The sequence below is a fragment of the Prinia subflava genome, chromosome Z (genome assembly GCF_021018805.1).
Source record: "Prinia subflava isolate CZ2003 ecotype Zambia chromosome Z, Cam_Psub_1.2, whole genome shotgun sequence".
Lineage (NCBI taxonomy): Eukaryota > Metazoa > Chordata > Aves > Passeriformes > Cisticolidae > Prinia > Prinia subflava.
In genome coordinates, this window is record NC_086283.1 from 41,106,005 (window position 1) to 41,129,289 (window position 23,285).

The 23,285-nt window shown below is 35.2% G+C and overlaps 1 protein-coding gene across 1 annotated transcript in view; it reads right to left on the reverse strand.

The window, feature by feature from the left end:
• Positions 1-23,285, reverse strand: part of MAN2A1 (mannosidase alpha class 2A member 1) — a 120,254-nt gene that overhangs the window by 35,517 nt on the left and 61,452 nt on the right. Inside the window, exons 13-15 of the mRNA XM_063421882.1 lie at positions 5,115-5,280; positions 3,064-3,294; positions 2,857-2,979 (exon numbers count right to left, since the gene is read on the reverse strand). Coding sequence (XP_063277952.1) covers positions 2,857-2,979; positions 3,064-3,294; positions 5,115-5,280 — 520 coding nt within the window. The remainder of the gene's footprint in view (positions 1-2,856; positions 2,980-3,063; positions 3,295-5,114; positions 5,281-23,285) is intronic.

Genomic DNA, 23,285 nt, shown 5'->3' on the forward strand with positions numbered 1-23,285 from the left:
CCTTATTTGGCAGAGTTTGAAATTAGACTGAGCTAATATTATTTTTTTTAGCTCTAGCATTAGAGATCCTGCAAGGGGAAAAAAAAAATCTGTTTTCTTATATATTCTCTTAGTACATAAGTACCTATGGGAACTAGTACATATACAGAACAGTACAGTACATTCACAGAACCAGCTGCCTGAGGGAGAATCAAAATTTCCTAGTCTGTACCAAAAACCATCACTTTGATATTGAAAAAATTATTTGTAAAACAAAAAAATCAACTACTCAAATTGATCCTACAAATATTTAGCATCTGATGCTTTGGAAACTGCTTTGTTCTATTCCCAATTGATACCAAGCATGGCTAGTAAGAAGTATTGATTTGTCTTGAATACACAAAGAAAATACAGACATTTAACTGTTTCAGAGTTTATTGAATAATCTGGGGTTTTATTCCACAAATCTAAAACAAAACAAAACAAAACAAAACAACCCACAAACAAACAAACAAAACAAAAACAAAAACAAACCCCTAAAACCCCACAAAACAAACAAACAAACAAACCCCGAGGTGGATATTCTTAACAAACTCACAGGAGATAAAACACATGTTTTGCCTTCATGAATAGGACATTTTGTTTCTATTTATTGCGAGACCCATCCCCTCCATCCAAACTTTGCTAACACTGTCAATCAGCTACAGTGCACTGCCATTGAAAAAGATTAAGATGCTGCCTTTTTCCCTGGTGCCTTGCTTTTTGTTTTGATTTTGCAGAAAAAACAAAGGCATGTAGGGAGGACTGCCTATCTCTTTAGACTGCAGGATGGAGCCCCCACTCTGTGCCTCTGTTCTGGACTTTACACCATTGCAGTTTAGCATTGTGGTTGGATAAATGATTAAACCAGATGAAGAAAAATAATTTCTGAGTATTGCAGAACTGAAAACAAAATAACCAAAAGATTTATCAGATGAAAAATTAATCAGTTAACAAGCGCAAAGAAAACATACAACTCTATTCGTAGCAAAGGAAAATTGTCCAATATAAAAAGCAATTATTCTTTGCAAATTTTGCTGTAATACCGAGGGTAAAGGAGGTAATAAAAAAACCAAAACAACAAAACACAAAAATCAAGAAAACTGCATGTCATCTATCCTATTGCAAATTCACACAAGGACTTAGAAAGTTAGTCAATCCACATCACACTAAGAACCCTGAACAGATGGCATTTCTTTTAAGACATAAAAGCATTAGCTCAAACTGGTTTAGAAACTACTATGGAATTACACTCTTATTCCCAGTGGGACAATTTAATTAGTATTATTAAAATGCAAGCCAAATGAGCCCTATGGTGAAGCATAATATAAATGAAGTAGCATTTTCAGAAGTATAACAATTTCATTTTTATTGTATAAAACGTTACAAAATTTGAACAGCACCCTTTTAATGTTAACTTAAAATGCAGTTTGTTTTCATTTTTCTTTTTTAATTGTGCTTGCAGACATGTGACAGAAGTTTTCTGTGTAAACCATATCATTTTGCTACCTCAATTTGTCCAGATTTTTTTCATAAAGTAAATTACTTAAATATATAGTTAAAATTATGTAACTGCTAGATTTAGTGATTATTTTTATAAGCAAAAGATGAATAAGAATACAAAATAAAATTAGTTAAAGTGTGACCATGCAGCTAGTGAAAGATAAAAATTAAAAACCCTAAGTGGCATTGTTCAAGTATTCACACATAAAAACACAGTAAAATGAAGAAATATGAAATGGCATATAAAATTAAAGATAATATGATTAATATATCTGAAGTAAACAATTATGAGACTAAATATACTAACTAACTCAAAACTGTAAGCTCAGAGACCTGAAAAGGTAGGCTTTTAGGAGAGACTGCTGAAAGAAAAGGAAAAATAGATTTCCAGACTGATTTACACACATAAAAGGGGGAAGCAGAAAAAGAAAAGAAAAAGAAAGAAAGCCAAACACCTTTCCCTCCCACCACAAAGTTTGCAATTTGTAATATGCAATTACTCTTGCATATTTCCTAAAATGGTAAGTGTAGAACTCATTGTTTGCCCGATGTATCCAACTTGAGTTTTCACAAGAGAAACTCAGAAGAAATATGCTGCCAACTAGCTAGATTCATAAATGTTCATTATTTTATATTTTGCCTTATGAAATGTCACCATTCCAGTTCCAAAAGGGAAGTAGTAGACTCCATATGGTAATTAAGTCTCTGTAAGAATGCTACCATTTCCCAATTTCCAATTTGAAAACTAATAGGAGCATGCTGTTGCTCTCCAATAATTACACAGCTAAAAATACAGATAACCCTAGAGGACTAAATCCGAACAGTTCCTTGCTACTCTGTCTTTATATTCACCAATTGGGAGTCAGTATCTTAATTACTGTATTAAACTAAATATGCTAATATCAGCTTAAAAAGTAGCTCTGAACCAGAAGCAACTCATTCACAATTTAAAAAAAATATTAAAAATCAGAAAAGTGAAGATGTAGAAATGAATCAGTATGTCCTACACATTTTCACCACAGAAAGTAAAAACTTATTTTACTGGTAATGAATGGCCACATCTCACTGGATTTCTTGCAAGGATCGCTTCTTAAGGTTTTTGGGAACCATATATATTCTCTAGATTTTCACATTTTCAAATTTCAATGGTGTTTTTACTGTGATGTAAGGTTACGAAGTATGTACTTCTACCAACCATTTCAATAGCCCATGTCATTATGTCTAGCCACATAGCTTTTATTTCAGTTTTGAGGACAATTAGCTCTTCCAATCTCTATTTGTCAAACACTTAAAGCTACTTCAAGATCAGAATCTTTTTGCAAACAGAAGATTTACCTTGGCATCTCCATCTGGTAAGAAGAGATAAGCTCCACTTTTATCTCGGTTACTGGTAGTTCCATACCAAGCAAACTCCACCTTCATTTGATGATTTTTACCATCTGTTTTGGTGTTTATTTTCTAAAAGGACAGAGATTCTTGTTAGGTTTCCATAAAGCAGCACAAAAATTAAAATATAGTGTTTTGAAATAAAATATAACGTACCTCCAGTAATCCAGACATTCCAGAAAACCACAGTTTCATGTATGCATTTTCTAAGATTATATTATCCACAGAATGCTGCACCTCTTTTATCTTGAAAACTCTATCTGGTTTCTCCTGTCTGCTATTCCTTACATATATGTTATAGTCAGCTAAAACTGCTTCTGAGCTTTCATCCTCGAAAAGCTGGTAAACTCCAATCCCAAGAGGTGGTACATGTGCCACAAAAGAGATCTGTTGGGAGCAAATAAGTAGCCATTACTAAAACCAGCAAAATACCAACTTTTATACTCAATTTATGTTCAGAGTAACTCCTTTTCTTTGATCATTTTAGAATGGCTGAGTTTTCCAATAGTCCATAAATAAATGTGAAGAATTAACAAACAAAAACACCTAAATCACTAAATTTCTTAGCATCAAGATTACCATTATATTAATGCAATAATAATTTTGAATCTTGTTAAGAATGTTAGCTGTGATATGCAGTTCAGAGTAAATTAGCTTTTCATTGCAGATGCATGTGTACTGGATCAAGTGCACACAGACTCTACTTACTATTTCATTTTGAAATTTAAATTTAAAAATGCACATAAATAACTAAGGATAAAGCATCTCACTTTCAGTCTCTATTTTTTAGGAGCTATAATCTGCACAGAAGAGTATACAAGGTATATCTCCAAAGCAATTTATTTAGAATTTGAAGTTTAGACAAGTAATTTCATTTCCTCTTCTTCAGGCAATAGAAGTACTAATTGTTGTGCTAGTTTTGGCTGGGATAAACTTAAATTTCTTCATGGCAGCACTTTTGGTGCTTAGTTTCATTATTAACCACATTGATAATACAGCAATGTTCCAGCAATGGCTGTACAGGGCTTATGCAGCATCAGGGCCCCTTCTGCTGCTGCATCAGTAAGAAGGCTGGGGGAGCAAGGAATTGGGAGGGGACACAGCCAGGACAGCTGATCCCAACTGACCAAAGGGATATTTCAGACCATGAGACATGATGCTCAGCAATAAAAACTGTGACAAGAAAAAGGAAGGGGCAGTGTTCGGAGTGGTGATGTTTGTCTTCCCAAGTCACTGCACCACGTGGTGAAACCCTGCTCTGCTGGGGATGGCTGAGCACCTGCCCAACCTTGGGAGACAGTGAATTAATTCCTTGTTTTGCTCTGCTTGTGTACACAGCTTCAGCTTCATCCATGAGCTTTCTCACCATTACCCATCCAACTTCATCCTCCACCCCACTGAGTAAGCGTGTGGGTTTGAGCCATTTAGCAGGGTTTACCCACAATAGTTATCCCTTTGGAACACAACTGAGAGACAGTTATTGAATTAGCTTCACAGAAATATTACCCTGAACTAAATTCCTACATAAAAAGGGTTCAAAACATAACCCTGAAAGCAATACAGTATTAATATCACAGTAATACATTATTACTGTATCATTAAAAATCTAATGAAATAAATTTCTGATGTGTGATGTGATCACTGAGGACAAATTTCTATAATGATGTACAACTCAAAAATTGTCAGAAGTTTTGCTTCAAACAAAAAACAGGAGGCGGGCTTGAAATTATCTGTCCAGCTTAAGTACTTGGAAGGGAAGAGGACATCTGAATGTAAATGCTTAAGGCATTGCACGTACCAGACTGTCCAGCTGGAGTGCTTAAGAACATATAGAATTGTGTGACTGTGTGTACAGGCTGGCACTTGAAGAAAGAAACAGCTAAATTCAGAAAGCGAGGGAAAAAGACACACACCCAGTATTTTCCAGCCATGCAGCTGAAACTGATTCTTTAAATGTAGTAAGTTATATCACAAAAGTTTAGTAGCTTATCAGTTTAAGAAACACTAATGCCAAACACATTTATGGTGACTTTTGGGGTTTTTTGTTTTAGTTTGGTTTGGTTTTTTTACTAAAAATGACTAAATAGTATTGTCTATAGAGATTAAAATTGCCAGTATATGAAGTACACTTACCACTTTCTTCAACTATGAAGCTACAGTATCTGTCAAAAAACATATTTTAATGCTTTTTACTTTAAGTAGGGTACCTGATAAGCTTCATGTGATACTGTAGTTGCTCCATCCCAAACAGCACTAATCTGGACAGTAACAGGTTTTCCCAAAGGAGACAATAATTTAACTCTGGGTGAATTCACATTGACTGAAACCACTGATAATCGCTCTTGTTCGGTAGGATTATATATCAGAAGATATCTGAAAAAACCATATTTACTAAATTAGCTTTTGGCAACCAAGCTTCCTCCTTCAGGTTTAACATTACTGCACATAAATTTTACATACAGAGGATTAAAACAACGTTAGAACAACAGGTACGTACCACAACAAATAAATATACAAAACATTACCAAGAAACAATGGATATTTAGTATCAATTATTTGCAGATCTTTTCTTAATGCTATTATTTCTCCAAGAAATTTTGAAAATTTCTTTAAAAAATACATCTATTCCCCATTATAACTGCTAAAGAAATGCTATTAACAGTAGCAAGCACAATTAAGATATTTAAGAACATTTAAAATGTATTTTTCAACAATCAAATTGTCATCCACAATTGCTTTTTTTTAACACAGCTTAGAAAAAACAAGTGAAGAAAATTGGGTCTATAGATACGTATATTCACAAAAGGAACAAGTTTCTCTCTCTTATAAGGGAAAGTACAAAACTATTTAAATTATAATTTAGCATCTTTCAATACTGCAACTGTTTGTATACCTTCCTAATAAGTATATATGGAATAACTACTTTTTTCCATAGTCCTATGCCCTTTCTTACATTTGAACATAGATTATGCTACAAACCAAAACCATCAGCCCTGAGCTGAACAGACTGACTTTATTAGCCTATATATATTTTTTATTATTATTACAGGTTCATATATTGTAAGGTATAGAAAAACAAAATTATACTAGAACATTTGTGGCTCATGCACTTGTAGGTCTATCATTATAGTTCACGTATTTTCACTGACAAGCTCAAAGAATGCAGTATTTACAACTGTTCCCTGAAGTTTCTCTCTCTTTATGCCATCCGTTAAAAGAAATCTTTTACAACAAAAACTACTCTTGCCAAAACTTCTGGTATCTTCTTAACTATATACAGCAGAACAAATACTCTATCTTCAACCTCCTTAACAGTCCCCACCGTAACACAGTTCACTTCTTCATGGGCTCTGATCTTTCATCAGTTCCCATGAGATCCATTTCTTACTTATCAAATCACTCCTTCCGCATTTCTTCTACATTGATTCTCCATGTTCTCTGCTCTGTTTTCTAAGCAGATTCTTCAGGGGTTTGTCTGTGCTTTTATTTCCTTTTACATCTTAAACCTCAAATTCAGTTACCCCCTTGACAGATCAAACCACTTAATCTAGAATTGCCTCTGTCCACCTAAACAACAAATCTCATTCAGAACCCTGGCCAGACCAGCATTTCTCCCTTATCTTTTTACTGGCTTTCTTTGTTTGCCTGCATCAAACTTGGCTAGTAATTTTTCCAGAACTTCACTGCTACCCTATTACCTCACAATCAGTAGGAAATGACAGGTCAACTCCAACTTCTCATTAGTTGAATAAACAAAATCAGAGGCTTTATTAGCTTTTTATGTCAAGAACCTTTCGATTACTTGCCATATATCAAATGAGTTTCCCATAAAAAAATATTTTCAATTCCTTAAATTCCTGTGCTGAAGGATTGTTTAAAACGTGACTTCTAAGCATACCAGTGATTTTCAATGTGTATTTGTGAGCACAAGCAAAAATGCATTTGGATGCTCTCTTTTGCCTGTTCCATGCTGAAGACTCCTAGATTACTAGACAATATAATAGCCATGTTCTGGGTCAGCTTTCAGTCTTTAAGAACTTGTGCAAGACCTTCTGAAAACCTCCTGTAGACTTGGGCAGGGCATTTTACACATGTTCTTATCTGGAGCTGTCTTCTTTCAGAGTAAGATTTTAATTTAAATGTTTGGTTAATCTTAATAGGTAGTTTTGTTGGCAGTGTTTTTGTTGGGGGTTTGTTTGGGGTTTTTTAAATAACATTAGTGGAATCAAAACCTAGCTAAACCAACCCTGCTCTCAGTCTCAAACCATTACAAATTAGGAAGAGGAAAGAAATTATATAAATTTTTTTAAGAACTCCTCATGTACAGTGAAAAAAGCATGTTAAGAACTCTGTCAGAAACAATACATATTAAGAGATGATTGAACACTAAAGCTCAAAATACATCCTCATTCTCATCCATCAACAGAACACCACATCTTCTTTTCTTTATTCTTCTTATACAATTGAATTCCTCAATTCTTATGCCTCCAAGTAAAATGAGACCTTATGCATATAATAATTTTTCAGTAATGCTACACATCCTCATTAAATTTAAATTATCTGCCAAGTAAAGAACATATTAGTACAAAAAATATTTCCAGGTACTTTGCTCACCTTCCCATAGGTATAAACATATTTCACAACTTTAATTAGTTGCATGACAAATTTACCTATAACAAAAGACCTTAGGAACTGTAGTATTAATACTGTATTTCATCAGACTACTTTTTTAACTTCGTATTTGGATTAAGCAAATTTATGGTTGTATTAAAATATATGCTTTTTTAACTTCTTGAATTAATGTATTTTAAGGTCATTATGTGTGTGCAGAAATTTTGACTAGATGCTAATATTTTGTTTTAACATATTATTTCAGGAGGACTGCAGTAGTTATACAAAGTAAGACATAATTCTTGTGCATATACAAAAGCTCTGACTAATGCAATTAAACCACATTACTCCTGAAGTACCAGTCAATTCCCACCCTTAAATAATATCCCACTATAAAAAATGTAGATTTTACTTGAAAAGAAAGAGCTAGACCTCAATTAGGCTGTATCATTGCAAATAATGTCATGCAAAAAGCTGAGTACAATTGCTTAATGCACTGTGGTTGCATTACATAGAGGAATAACTTGATAATATTTGAAGGTTTTCTACTCCTTATTTTAAGGCAAAAACATGAATATTACTGTCTTTCAGAAGAAGCAAGCAAATATTTTCATTATTCAGGTCACTGGTCTTTGGCAACAACACCAATAAATCTATTAAAGCCTACATCTTTCATTCAGTTAAAGAGTGAAGAGTTTTAATGGTTATTGGTAAAATTCATGTGAAAAATTTTATCTGAAATATTTTACTTTAGAGGCACCATTATGTCCAAGAGTCAGCCGTAACTTATTTCATTTATTCAAAAATCTAAGAATGCTAAAACTATATTAAAATAAACTGCATTGATACAAAAACCATGACTAAACCACTCACATGAAGACCACATATTTCAACTCTGCACTGGGAGCAGGAGTTAACTACTCCCAGCCCATCAAAAAATGAGAAGTTACTGCAGATTTGAGCTCTTAATCCTAAACTAGATGTATAACAAATATTTGTATTTTAAGAAAAGGAAATCCTGACACCTTTTCAGACACTTTTGGAAAGATATATCATGAATTCTTTTACCCCATACTTTTTTGGGTCTCTGAAACTCAAAACTGGTATCTTTTAGTCATACAAGCATGACCACTTTTCCTAGATAATCTACCATTAATAACATGAATAAACCCTGTTAAACGTATACATGGAAGCATCAAAGAATATTTTGACCAGTCTTTCCTGTAGTACAAGATTTAACTTGTGGCACATTTTCAGCAAGAGCTGGAACATTCCCCTCCCCTCCCTCCTCCCTGCTCCTTATTTCAAATACTTTCATTAATAAATTTTAAAAAATGTTAACTGCTGTAGCTTTATTTACAGATACAAATATGAATAAAGATTTAAATCTCTAACAACTTTAATCTCTGTCTCCTAAAAGAATATTGTTTCTTAAACAGAAGAGTTTCAGTATTTCAAAAGATCACTGTTTTCTGTTTCTCCAATGTGCATAAACATATGGGCAGATATATCGATACACACATTTACTGGTAACACCTGCAACACAATTACCATAATTATCACTTCCTTTTGAAGTTCATTCATCCTTCCTTCACAAGAGATGCGTTCCATTAACTTGAGAAAGCACAACCCACTACTAGTAAAAGTCAGAGCATCATCAGTGATAAAGCCTTATCCAGAAACCACCTCTTCAACGTACTTGGATTCACAGTTTAAGACAACAGTGCTCATTTCTCAGCAGAGTAACTTTATTCAAATACATCTGGAGAACCAATTCCTTGAGGAACAATACCTCAGACTGACCAATTTTACTAAAATTTCTCCAGCAAACCTTCTGAGATGGATTGGAGCATTTCCCATTATAAATGGTTTCATCAAAGTCAGTTCTCCAGACACATAAGCAAAATTTTAATGCCAGGTTACATGAACAAGACCTTCAAAGCTGATTAGTTTCTTTCAATCTTCTCCCATAAAGGCCAGGGTAAAAACCACTTAAGTGGTAAAAAAAAAAGCAACAAGTATACCCAAAACTGAGAAAAGATACAAGCCAAATTATATACTATATCAGTGGTCTTCCACTAAGAAAAAAAAGAGAACAAACAGATGCATGTGACTTCTGTAAACATCAAGAGAGGAGTAATGAAAACAGATTAAAATGCTTTATGCTATAGAGAAAAGAAATTGAAGTAACTACGTATGTGAAAATTCACCAGAAGGGCTAGTGGGTTAGAAACTATAATTCAGCTAGAAATGTATTCAGAGTTCTTGACTGTTGATGGACTTTGATAGACTAGGCCTTTAAAATTGTAAGTAAAACAGAAATTCTCTAAAAAAAAAATCATCTCACTGGGTAAATAGAACCAAAACTGTTTCACATCTTAAAATTGCAAGAAAAATTGCTTTGAAAGACAATAGAGGAGTCAATAGGTCGTAATGTTTAATTACTGAATACTGATGCGATTGCCATTACAAAGGTGCGTGTCTTTGGGGATGGAGGTACATGGAAAAAATAGAATCAAGACCATTTTAAGTAAGACATTTATCTGTTTGTTGTGCACATATGTACAACCTCACCTGAAGAAAAGGTTTCTGTGATTCTTGCACTGAAGCCCAACAAACATCTAGATACTTGTTTACCTCTTTTTTTCTTTAAATACAGAATAAAACCATAAGTAACTTGAGCACAAAAATTACTCCCCTGTTATTTAAAAAGCTCTCTCCTTGTTGCAGAAGGCTTTGGGGAAGAACATGGAATAAAACCTAACCGTAAAAATTCCCTTTTCTTAAGAAGGAAAACTGAATACTTACTCAAACTGGGAGGTTAAAAAAAAAAAAAAAAAAGTTATGTCAAGTTACTTAGCTCTTTTCAACTCTAATGGTCCATCATGAAAGGGTTAAGGCCTCCTTAGTCAAAAGTATGTATAACATAACATTTTAAGTACAGGTCTCCTCATCCATTTTGTATGTTTTTCTGCTATGAATTACTAAAGATGACCTATAAAATACAATTATAGAGCCTATAAAATAATTGTTCTTTGTACTTTCAATTGTTAATTTAAAATAAATGCCATATATACAATCTTCAGGATATTATCTGTTCACAGTGCTCCTCTGGTTATACAGAAATTAGACACTTTTCAATATCTCAATTGACAGTCTGTTCTTAATATTCCTCTAGGAGCAAAACTCATCAAAAGCCAACTGTGAGGCTCATGATTGTGACACTCTCCTTGGCAGCAGATTAATGCTTTTTTCCTACAGCTCTTCTGTCAGTTACTAAATTGAGCTTCAGAAGCTGTGTGCTTTACAGCATTTCAAGACACTTTTCAGTTCTATTTAAAATGCATTTTGTAAGAAATTTAGGGCAACAGAAAAAGTTTTAGACAAAGCTATTCAAACCCTCATGCGTGCAAATTTTGTGACCAATGATCTCCACTTTCTGAAAGTATTGGAGGCTGATTCATGCTCATTTCAAAGAAAACTTGACTCTGAGGGTATTTTAAACTATCCATATTTCCCCCTCTTTGAAATGAGTATCTGTTTCTCAAATGTAAAATATTCTCATGATTTCACCCACATTACACTTCTTACAATATGTTATTGTAAATACTGGACTCTATGTCTCTGTGTGCCTCAAACTATTATCAGTGACATCTGATAATACCTTCTTTCAATAGCAACAAACTCTACTAAAGAAAAAAAAAAGGAAGGAAACAAAAACTATCAAAATCAAATTGTCAATTAATTTTGAGATAAAACCCATAAGCTCCTGAGGAATTACTTAATGTATTTTGGAACAGATATGCATGGATACTTGTCCAATACTGCAAAAATAATTTTCTTCCTAATTCATATTTCAAAAGGGAGCAAAATCAGCAATACCCATTAGATGCATTAGAGGTTTTTGTGGGATTTTTCCAGAAGGTAAAATACATTCCCAGTGTTAAATCATACCAACTAATTTACAGAAAACTGATGTTAGGGGTGCAGGATATTTCTTTAAGGAACAGAATTTCTGGAGGATGAGGAGAGGGAGGGGTGCAGAGGCAAAGACAAAATGCAGGATTTTCCAGTATGAGGAAATTTCTTGACTCTTTTTATTCCTATAGAGAACTGATCTGTTGCTACCAATCTACACAGTTACTGCTATTAGTTACTGGACTGCTCAACACTGCTCAACACGTCTGAAACCTACCTATAGTAACAGAAATAAAAAAATTACCAAAGAAAGACCTCCACAACCCCCCCAAATATTACTCTGCAAACATTTATGGCATAAAACAGTTAAAATACCTATCACTCAGACAACCTTTCATCAAAAGCGATACAATAGCACTCCAGCTTTTACAGCAGATTTGCCAAGTGACAAAATAACATTTGTCAGAGGAAAAAATGTTTTTGCCCTGAACAGAAAATTCCATTTTCCTGTACAATGAACAGAACATAAATTGCTGTGCTTGTGCACAACCGCTCTAAACACAGATGTTCTGTCATTAGAGCAACCAGGTCTTATATAAATATCAGGCAGCCTTTAAGATCACTAGAAGGTCTCACATGTCTTAAAATAGTCCACTTTTTCTCTTTTTATTCCACCTGATCAAACAGAAGTCTATGCACAAAACAGACTGTTCTATAACCCTAGGTCATGTTAGGAACTAAAAAATACCCCAATTCACTATGACTCGCAAGAGTAAACTGAAGAAAGGAAAATCTAGATATTAACAAAACCCCTCAGTGGACTAGGAGGTTGCTGTAGCTTGACCTCTTAAACAAAATGAGAAACCAGTAGGACAAACATTGAAAAATGCTGCAGTCACTAGTCTTGAAAAAGTTGAAATCTGATAATATTGTTCTGCAGCTGAAGCACAAGTTTTTCTAATATAAAATTAAATTTTTAATTATTTTAAACATTTCCTCCAATTATGTCTTCCTATTTTCCACTGCATATATAATGACCGTTTGTAACAAACTTGTATGCAATAATAGATTTATCTTCTTTATTATCAGTATTTTCAAACTAAACAGATGATGCTCTTTCAATGTCGCTTTGGTTGTTTTCTTTGACTTAGTGCTCTTGTCTTCCTATTAACCCTTTCCAACATGTCACCCCGTATTTTTGATGAAGCCCTCATCGCTCTTGAGTACAGCACATTATGTCAGCCACATTTTACAAAGAACATTTCGACCTAAATTATCCAGGAACAAAATTGCCTTTGACACCATACAAGTAACTGTCTCAATTTCATCTTCTGTCATACCTAGTCTTCTTCTGCTTCACTAATGTACATTTGGTCAGTCTACATGTTGTTTTTCCTTGTGACGTGCAATACTTCCACTTGCCTTCTTCTCCGATTATGAAATAACGTCTCCAGTTTACCAAGACAGTGTGTTGGTTAAGCAGGGATTGTAAAAACCAATTAGTGACTGACTTTAAAGATTGATGGCAGGATTGGCCAAATAAATACAGCTGGGCCCCTGCTGCTCTCCCCTGCGCTGGGGGGAGTGGCTCAGGCCTTGCCCGTGCCCCGAGCCCCGGTCGCAGCCATGGGCCTGGCTGGGCTGGGCCCACCCCGATTGTCAGCGAGGGCTGGAGGGGGGCGCGTCCTCCAGCCAGGCCGCCCCGAGACCCCTTGGCCTGGGCTCTCTTCCCCCATCGGCATCACTTGAAATCCTTGGGCTGCCGCCAGGCAGAGAGCACATTACCCCGCCACAGGCCTGGGCAGATTTAACCCTTTCCTGGCAAAATGAGGCTTCCAAGGCTTAACCCTTCCATGAGAGAGAGAAAAAAGGAACAGAGTGAACGTAGAGAAGACACAGCATGACAGTCAGTGAAGAGAGAATGGAAAGACTATTGGGACAAAGGAGGAGGAGTGGCCAAATTTGGCTGGACTTCTCTAGTAAACCATAGAGAATGGATTATTTCCTGTATGAATGCTGTTGGGAAGGGATGCAAGACTCTAGTTGAAAGTGATATGAAGCCCTTCACCCCAAAGGTTAAAAGGAGATCTCTAGGTTTAGAGATGAAAATTATTTTGGAGATGGAAGAAGAGACCCTTTGTTTTGTACTAAAAGAGGCATCCTTAAATGGTACCCTAAATAAGCAGACATTGACCCATATGCAGTGTTGGGAAAGCTGCTAATGGGTAGGATTTCACAATTTGCAGAGGTTTCTCTCAGATGGCTGTAGATTGGTGACATGAGAGTCACCATAGGACTGCTTCTCTTGTGGCAATGTCTCCATGGGACTCCAAGAGAGACTCCCTTCCTAAAGAACTGATGAAAGATTATTTTTGAAATAGTGAAACTGAGTGAAAATCACAGGTTTTGTCTCTTTATGCTGTTTATGGGAAAGTGAACAGTTGGGAGAAGGAAGAGTGTTTTGGAAGTTTCATTTTCTATTTTCTCATTCTTTTCTTTCAGTGTGTGTTAATAAAACTATCTGTTATACCATTAAGTTGGACCTGTTTTTCCTTTTTCTCCTAATCCTATCTCACAGTCGAAAAAATATTTAGTACACTACACTAAATTTGGCCAACAGAAACAGAGGCGACTGTGAAACCAGTACAGACAGTTTTAAATACTAATCCTGTATAGAATGGTTGTTGCCAGTAAGACATCAACTTTAATCATTTATTTACATTCTACTCTGTTAGCATGACAGATAGAAAAGAAAGTAACTTGTAACTTTAGTATCTTACCAAAAGAATTTCTTACTTGTTTTTTGGCCTCCCTTTGCACAGAAAAAATCCACCCTACTCAGATTGATATCAAAGAATATAATTTGAATGATATGTGATATCCAGCATTTACCAATAAACATTTATCAATGAACATTTAGAAAACAGCTAGGCAACCAGCAAGTCTGTCTATTAACTGAGTGAAGGTAGCACAAAGTTAAGGTTAAAGCAACATATGAAGCTACAGTGAAATTATGCTTAAACTGCACCAGCAGTTATATTATATATATATACACAGTTATATTATATTATATACACCTAATTATATTAAAACAGTTTCAATAATTGCTAGAGATTAAAAATGCCTCCTCTGAGATACAGTAGATACTGAAACATTCGTATTCATAACTATAAAAAAAAAATCCTAGACATTCAATTAAATTGAGAAGTCTTTTGTTCATGATTAGGACCTATGCTCTCAGACATAGTGTCAGAGGTAAACAAAAATGCTGGGGCAGTAGGAATATGGGTGGTTGTCGTGGTTGCGGGGGAGGTGAATTTTTCCAGGGGGATGTGGGCAGTCTAATCAGTGATCAGCTTTTCTGCTGGCACCTAAATTGGTCACTCAGAGGTTTGGACACGCCTCTGAGGACACAAAGAGTTAAAAGCAGGACCCCAAGGGGGTTCGGCCTCTTTTCAGATCCCGGTTTCAGCAGAGAGACGTCTCCGGCCTCCTTCCCCTGCCCAGCCATGAGGCTGGGTGGGGGAGGGGAAACACGTGGTCGGGCTCAGGTAAGCCAGAGCCCCTGGTGGGGGGGGAGAAGAGAGTGGACCGGACTGGAACTGAACTGCCCCAGGATGGAGGGGTGGAAAACTGTGGAAGTGCCTTCTGTGTGTGCTCACCCCCCTTCCCACCCCCAAACTCCGGGACAAGGTGCCCAGCCACGTGGGTGTTGCCGAGCCTGGGAGTGCCTGAGCCTGCACCCTGCCGAGAAAAAACTGTTAACCCTTACTTAGCAGAAAGAAACTTTTCTTAGACATTGATTCTCATGACTAGTAATTTTGGAAATAAGGAAAAGGAAGCGGCCTGGGACCGAGATGATAAAGCATGATTGGAAAGAACCCGATGGAAGAATGAGAAGAGTAGCCTTTTGAGCTAGACTTCTCTTGCATAATGTCAGCCATGAACTAAACTTAAGTCTCTTTTGAACATAAACTGCATTTTGGGTAGATGCAGCTGCCCTGCTTTTACTACAGTGACTGGCACTTGAAGAGTGGAGCGAGCAGAGAAGAGAGGGGGAGGGTGAGGTGGTGCCCTCTGCCCTCAGGGCAGACCTGCTCCTGGAACCCCGGCCCCTGGGTAAAAAGGGGAGAGCTCGGCATGCAGCATCCTTAAAAAGCCCTGTATGTAGTTTTGGCCTATGAGACAGCGGTGAGAGCGCTGGACATAGGAAAAAGAGAGTGTCACCCTGGCAGACTTCTCCGGGCGGTGCCATGGGTGACATGGGAACACATAAGGGGTGGACCCGTGTTTTCTGAGGAACAGTCTGTGGTGCGAGAGAGACTCCTCTCTCCCTTGCTAAATTGAAGATTAGTTTGTTTTTGAGTGGTGATTGTTTGATCTAAAACCCAAAGGTTGGTCTGTAAAGAGTGATGTATAGGGAGGTAGAAACTAGGAAAAGAAATGTTCTAAAAAGTTTTTATTTCTGTCTCTGTGTGTGTTTAAGAGTATTTCTGTCCCTGTTCTTATGTAATGTAATAAAGTTTTAGTAGGTTTTTTTTTTGTTTTCAAGATTTAAGCCTGCTCTGCTCTGTTCCTGATCACATCCCACAGTAGCTGTTAAAGAAAAAAACATATTCATGGGTGCATTAACATCTGACCAGTGCCAACCCATGACAGTGGTTTACTAGAAATCAGGGTAAACAGTAGATTCTTCCCCAAAGGAAGATTCCAATACTTTTCCCCAAGGGTTTTTTAATTGACTGGATAAATTCTAATGGGATTTAACAGTTTACCTAACAAAATAAAATAAATAATGCTAATACGTTCTTCTACATCACATCCAGATAAGCTTCTTATAAATTCATCAATACTGTCATAGATGTAACAAGAAAAAAAATCATCTAAGCAGCAAATTATAATCTAATTAAACTGTTCATTTTAAAGTAGAATATTAATATTGAACATATATAATAAAATATTATCACACATGAAGAAATAGTAGGATTTTCCCCCCTCTTTTTAAATAAGACATCTGCAGTTTGTGAATAATATCCTGCTCAAGAGTTAGTAGGATAGTAATCTTAACCTCAAATTACCAGCACACAACACAAAGTTGTATTGCTTTCATAAAGTGTAAAAGGGTGGAAACATAATCTATTATCCAGAGATCAGCTTTTCATTATGCTATCAAAATTATGACATCAAGAAATAAAGCAATACTATCAATAAAAAAGTAAATCCACAAGAATCTACTTCAGTAGAGTTGCAACTAACATAATATAATGCCATAATTATAACAGCATTTGAAAAGAAATGTGTAGTTTAGAAATAGAGCTATTCTAAAATTACATATTATTTCTAAGAGCAGTAATGTCTGACAGTTCTGGCTAACGTACAAATAAATAAAACCAGTGATTCTGTGCTTATTTAAAAAGTTCCATAATCATAGCTTGACATTTCAAAATCACTGCAGGATTACCCTTCCTAATGACAACCCCAAATCTGAACTTCAGAGTCATAAATAAAGGTGAGAGAACTCGCACACATGCATTCCTATGAATTCTCTTCTTTATAACTCTGTGGAGAAATCTTTATAATATCCATTGCTCATGCAAAAGGCACAGAATTAGGCAGACAATAGGCACATAATCCATCGCTCTTCTCTCACAGGAAACAGGACCTTTGTGTGGCTTTCTCAAAAACAAACCATGGAACACCCTCGAGAAAACAGCATTCACAAAAAACACACACAACAGCACATCGAGAATTATATATTTTGAGAACGTAAAAAAAATCAACATCAACCTAAGACAAGACTTTTAAATGTTATGTACCTACTACATATGCCAAATACACATACTTCCTGTGATTTAGATGGATTGTAGTGGCACACATATCCTAATCTGGAGCACATAACTACTCTCCAATTAAGGATAAAAGGATTAAGTCCAAAGGCACTATTTTAAATTTTTCTTTTACCACAAAGTTGTGAGATGTTCTGAGGTCCAAGATGGGCTTGAAGCCCCCTGACTTTTTCAGGATCAGGAAGTACCTTCACTAAAATCCTTTCCTTGTTCCTCTTGTAGTGCAGGCTTTAAAAATCTGCATTTAGAAGGGAAAAAAAATCTGGTTCAGAAGAGCAGAAAGACTTTTAAGTATTCCATGTCACTTCAGTCTGTGCCTTGAGAGCCTTGGACTAACTACAATATTGCCTCAAGGAACTCCAGTAAAAAGGCAGAAGGGGCCAGTGCCTGGAAAAAAAAGAAATAATACAGAAATGTACTAATAAACTGAAAATATGTAGAATCTACTTCCAAAACTGGTTCAACAAGTACATGCACACAATGCAGATCTTTCAGCTGTATTCAATCATTCACTACCATATTCTTTCATAATGATCACTTTCAGTGTTTTGAAAACAAGCTCAGGATTTTTTCTTCCCCTGGAGTATGTTTAGTTCACCTGTTCTTTCTGCATTTCATGATACTTCCACTACAGTGTTCTCAGAGGAAACCAGAAATTTATGGTAAGAACTAATTGTCATATTCTATTTTAATATTGTAATTTTTTATAGCAACTGAAGCATCAAACACCTTCATTATCTGACTGTACTGGTACTGCAAACCCCAACAAAAGGTGCTGATATTCTCTGCAGTGAAATGAAAGGACTAAATTTGTGCAATTTAGAAAAACTGCAAAGATTTAATGAATCCTACATATTTACTGGTTTCATTTTGCAATGGCAATTTCAAAGACAGTCAGTAAACAAAAACATTTAGAATAGTCTGTCATTGGTTCATCCACAGTAAGACCAAAAACTGAAAAAAGTTTGATGTTTAAGAATTATTACAGACTAAAAAATTAATCTTTGAAAGTTCAAAATGTAACAACTTTTAGAATAACTTGAATTTAGGAGCATAGCATTCAAAAAACTGAGTTTTAATAAATAAAAGTTAATTTCACCAAACCTTTGAAGTGCAATTAACTGAAAATCAAAGCTGCTTTTTTCTTCTTTATAATGAAAATTTATTGTACCTCAAAAATTTATCACAGTTCAATTTTAAAGCCCTTAAACAAATCCAGGCATTCATCTCTTAGGCATTCATCTCTTTAGCCCTTAAACAAATCCAGGCAAACATCTTCATTTGTTTTGTTCTTAGACTTTACAGATAAAACTTTTAAAGAAATGTCTACCAGTGCCTGGAGTCAGTTCTGAGATAAGCCTGTATATAGTACATTTTTGAATTTTTTTAACCACAAAAAGTAGAAAACTTGCACAGAAAATATGGAAATCTTTGAAAAACTGTTACGAACTGACACAAGAGTGAGAATAAAGAGAGCAAGGTGCTGTGGAACTCTTCCATACCCCTCACTTCCTGTCCCTTTAAACTCTCAATGGAGAGTTTGCCAGTTTGCTTCTAAAGATAGTTGCACAGCTAAGTTCCACCTGAAAACCAGAATGAATGTATCATGCTTTTTCATTCATTTTGAATGAACACCATTTTTACCAGAATGATTTTTACTGAATTTCACATTTCAAGTTCACATTTAGTGACATTTCAAGATTCAGTTGTCTGAGTTATCCTGAGTCAGCCAAGCATTTCATTGCCTCTGCAACAGCTCTTCCATCATGAAAACCAAGGAGAATGCTTTTAAAATACTCACTCAATTTAGTCAAAATGATCTTGAGTTTAATACAAACAGAGCATGTTCCTGGCAGTTACAGGTCACCTGAAATCTAGTAAATTGATCAGGCAGCTGAACACTGAGATTAACACTTTAAAGCAATTCTCAAAAGACCATTAGGCTGTATTCAACCTAAGCAGCCAGAGTATTGGAAACTAAAGTGCAGGCTCTTCGTATATCATCTCTAAATGTTTTCTAATTTTTCACTTACTTGCACTACTGTGTGCTTAATAGTAGGGCTTAATTAAGCATTGTTTCTTAACAGAAGCCGTAAGTATTAAGGCTTGACTAAACGACTATTCATCTTGTCCACCTCCCTGAAAGATACTAATACAGAGGTTTCACTTAAACAAAAACACAAGGTTGTGCATATTGCCATCACTATTTCATCCAATTAAAACTTAAAACTAATGGTTTAATTAGGGTTTGTTTGTTTGCTTGCTTTCTCAAGATCAGTTTTCTTCTCTTGGGAACAGGTGTGCTTATTAATGCATGAATTGCCACAAATATTTATGAACATATCTTAAATGCTACAGTATCCTTCTTGGTTTTTTTAAACTTATTTCTTTCCTTCACTGAGAATTGAAAATATCGTTGTTTCAACTGTCCTTTTTTTCCCAGAAAATATCTGTTTTTTCCAGAAAATACCTTTTTCCAACTGTCCTTTTTTGAGTATAACTAGGAATACATATGCCTCTGAAATCATGAAAGCATAAAAGGCATTTAAGATGTTTATTACTAAATTGTAAAAAATACTGTTGGAGGGTCCTCGCCTTGTAACTACATTGGACTAAAGTTTAGATAGATGGTACCAAAATGGGCAACATAGATCTAAAGGAGGAAAAAAAGGAAACAAAAAATCACCATCAAAGGCAAAAGTTGCCAAACAAAGAGTATTACCCTGATCCAGTCACTTTCTAAACTCACAAAGACACATTTTATGGCATGTGACTAATAGTTGCCTTCCCAGACAAATTATTCTTTCTGTAGTCATCCAATCAAATACAGAACATACACACTGAATTTTTGACTTTTGTACATTATTCTTTATCACACATTAAAGTTAGCAATATAGCTCTAATTTCTACATTACAGTGCTGTGTTGAGAAAGCAGTGAATACCCTGCCAAGTGAATATTTTATCAATTTGATTATCAATTTGAAAAATTATAGAGGTAAATTTGGATTTTCTTTTTCAAAAAAATACCACGCATTTTGGACCTAATGGGATAAACCCAACCTACGCCAAAACTTTATTAAATACAACAAAACCTGCTCATGGATAACAAGGTAAGGATAATAGCCCAGATTATTTTGTATTCTCCATTTGAAAAATGAAACTTTCTTTTATAAGGTGGATATCACTAAATTGCTTTGTCAGATCTTTGAAAATATAATTGATTACAATGTATCCTCCTATAATTAGTCTTCTAGGCAACCTAAATACTTCAGCTAGTGGAAATAGTGTCTGCTAAGCTATAAAAACGGCCTGATAAGGAGGTTATCATATCACACTGTTCCTGTAAGATTAGCTGACAAAAGTTATTTGTGATCAAATTATAAGAATAGTTGGTTTAGCACTAAAAATAATCCTAAATTGATAATTTTTAAAATTTTTTCAGTGCCATAATATCTTCAGTTAAGATAGGATAGAGTGCAGTGGAGCTCAGTATTGAAATTGCCCAGGTTCAGGAGTTAAAACAAAAAGGGGGAAGAAGAGATAAAACCTAATTGCCATTGTTAGGCCTTTCTAGTAAGATTCACCATACTGTGCCAAACAAGACGACTACAAGATCCAAACTGGTGCAGACAGTCAATCCAGTCATTTTGGTGGTGTATCATGCTCCCCTGCAATGCTGTCTCCAGAGAACCGCACAGACAGAAATGGCTCCAAAACCCTTCCCCTCACAGTGTGCCCTTCATCTGATGCTGACAGCCTAAACTGGACGACAAGAGGTACAAACACAACCCCCACCCACCAAGTCCAGTGAGTGCAAGTCTTTTGCAGATTCAGAAAGTACAACCCCCAGCAGACTGTTCTTGGAAACCTATTATTATATTAAATAGCTGGCTAGACACAGAGTACGAACCAGCATCCAATTTTCCAGCACACTCTCCAAGTGGCTTTGTCTCCAAGACATGCAGTAGTGTTAAACTCAGAACACAACTGAAATAGTTCTGTATCTAGTTGGATATTATCTTGTGAAAGCTCCATTTTTCAGCTGAAATAATTTTTTAAAAAGCATGCAACTTCATTTATCAATTAAAAGGGATTTAATGTAATAAAGACTTCATAATTTCAGTATTCAAAAGCCTGATCATAAGACCACTTAGTCATCCTGAGGTGGTGGAGTCAAAGTTAAGATCTAAAATACCCTGTATACTTATTTCATCAAAATTAACACATTTCTTTTAAAATAAAATTATGGATTCATAAAGATATCACAACGGCACTACAGAGAAGAGATGCTCACATGGGGGCAGAAACAATACCAAATGGGTTACAGGTGGCACCTGCTTAGAAGCAGTTTAAAAGATAATTCTGAACTATACAACAATATGGAGATACTTCATACTAGAACACTAACAACTGAAAGATAGATATTTTCCTGCTTTCTTTTTTTCATGTAATCAAGTTGTCATAGCTTTCCTGTACAGACTGTCAGATCAGTTTTCACTACCAACTACAACTTTCATGAGCGGTGAAAACAACATTTAACTAAAAAACCAAAAGGAAGGATGGATGAAAGAGTCAAAAAGCACACTACCAACTATATTCCTGTAGAAAGCTGGTTATATTTGCAGTCAGTAAAATAAGGGAAAAAAAATTTATTGAGATTTGCAAAGCCATTATGAGCTTCCCATCAGCAGCGTCCCTCTAAACTAAAAGGAGATATGAACCACATTTACATGAGAATAACCAAACTAGAATACAGATATTTTTGAAAATTTTGACATGGAAATGCAAAAATGCAAAAAGCTAAATAGCCATTTAAAGAAAAGTAACACCTTGCCAGTTACACTGATTTAATTTCTATGCCATATAGGGACCTATTAGAACACACTGGTGGAAAGAAATCTAGAGATTCAATTATAAATAGGTGAATAATAAAAACCATTAGGAACAGAAGATAAGCAAGTAAAAACTTTCGGTGCAAATCAGGAGAATTTGCTGATACCCCAAAATTTTAAATGTAAAAAACTATTTTCTTTCTTATAAGCTTTATAAGCATAGTAATTCTTAATAACAAATTTATTGTGATGAGTTTAAGCTTCTACTGAAAATAACATTTTTCATTGAATGCTAGAAGAAAACTCAGATGCAATCATCAATCATGATAATCACATACTAGATTTAACCAGTAGTTACAGTGTCAGCTTACATACTACTTTCCCAATGGAAATAAAGTTAGTGGAGATTCAAACTACAACCAGAGATGAAGTTAGAAGCCTAAAGAGACTAAGCTAATTTTTATAAGCAAAATCAGTTTAACAAACAGATTAAAAAAAAAACAAACAAAAAACAAAACAACAGTTTAACAAACAGATATTCAAATGAAAACTTTAACAACCAAGAAAACATGAAGTAGAGTACACTTCTGCATTACTTTCAAAGTGTTTCCAATTAAGGATGTAAAAAACCCCCCAGGGTTTAGTCAGTAATATCAATATTCTCTTATAATCTTTCTTTGCCCATTCCATTTCATTTTTACCCCTCTTTATTCTTTTTCCCATATTTCTGACTGCAGTCTTTGGAACATATATCATACTTTATATGACTGTATGGTATCTTCACAATACCAGACAACATAAAGTTAGCAATTTGCTACTAGTACTATCCTCTTAGTAAGTTAAGACCAGTTTAGTAGTCTGCTAGAATAATATTAATGGTAATGTCGTGTATATCTATTTAATATACAAGTCAGAGGGGACAAAAAGGAAATTAATTAAGACCAGAAAGGGAAAAACTTACTCAGCATTTTATGCGAAGACAAAAGTGGAACACTGTATGCAAACAAAAGGTATATTAGGGGATGAAAGGGGCATAGGGAAAATCTGAACAGCTAACCTAGGTAAGGAAAGCAAAGGCAATAAAGCTATCCTCAAATGGCAAAGAAAGTCTATATCATAACTTGCCTCCAACCAAGTGCTTATACACTACATATACAATCCTCTTCCAGT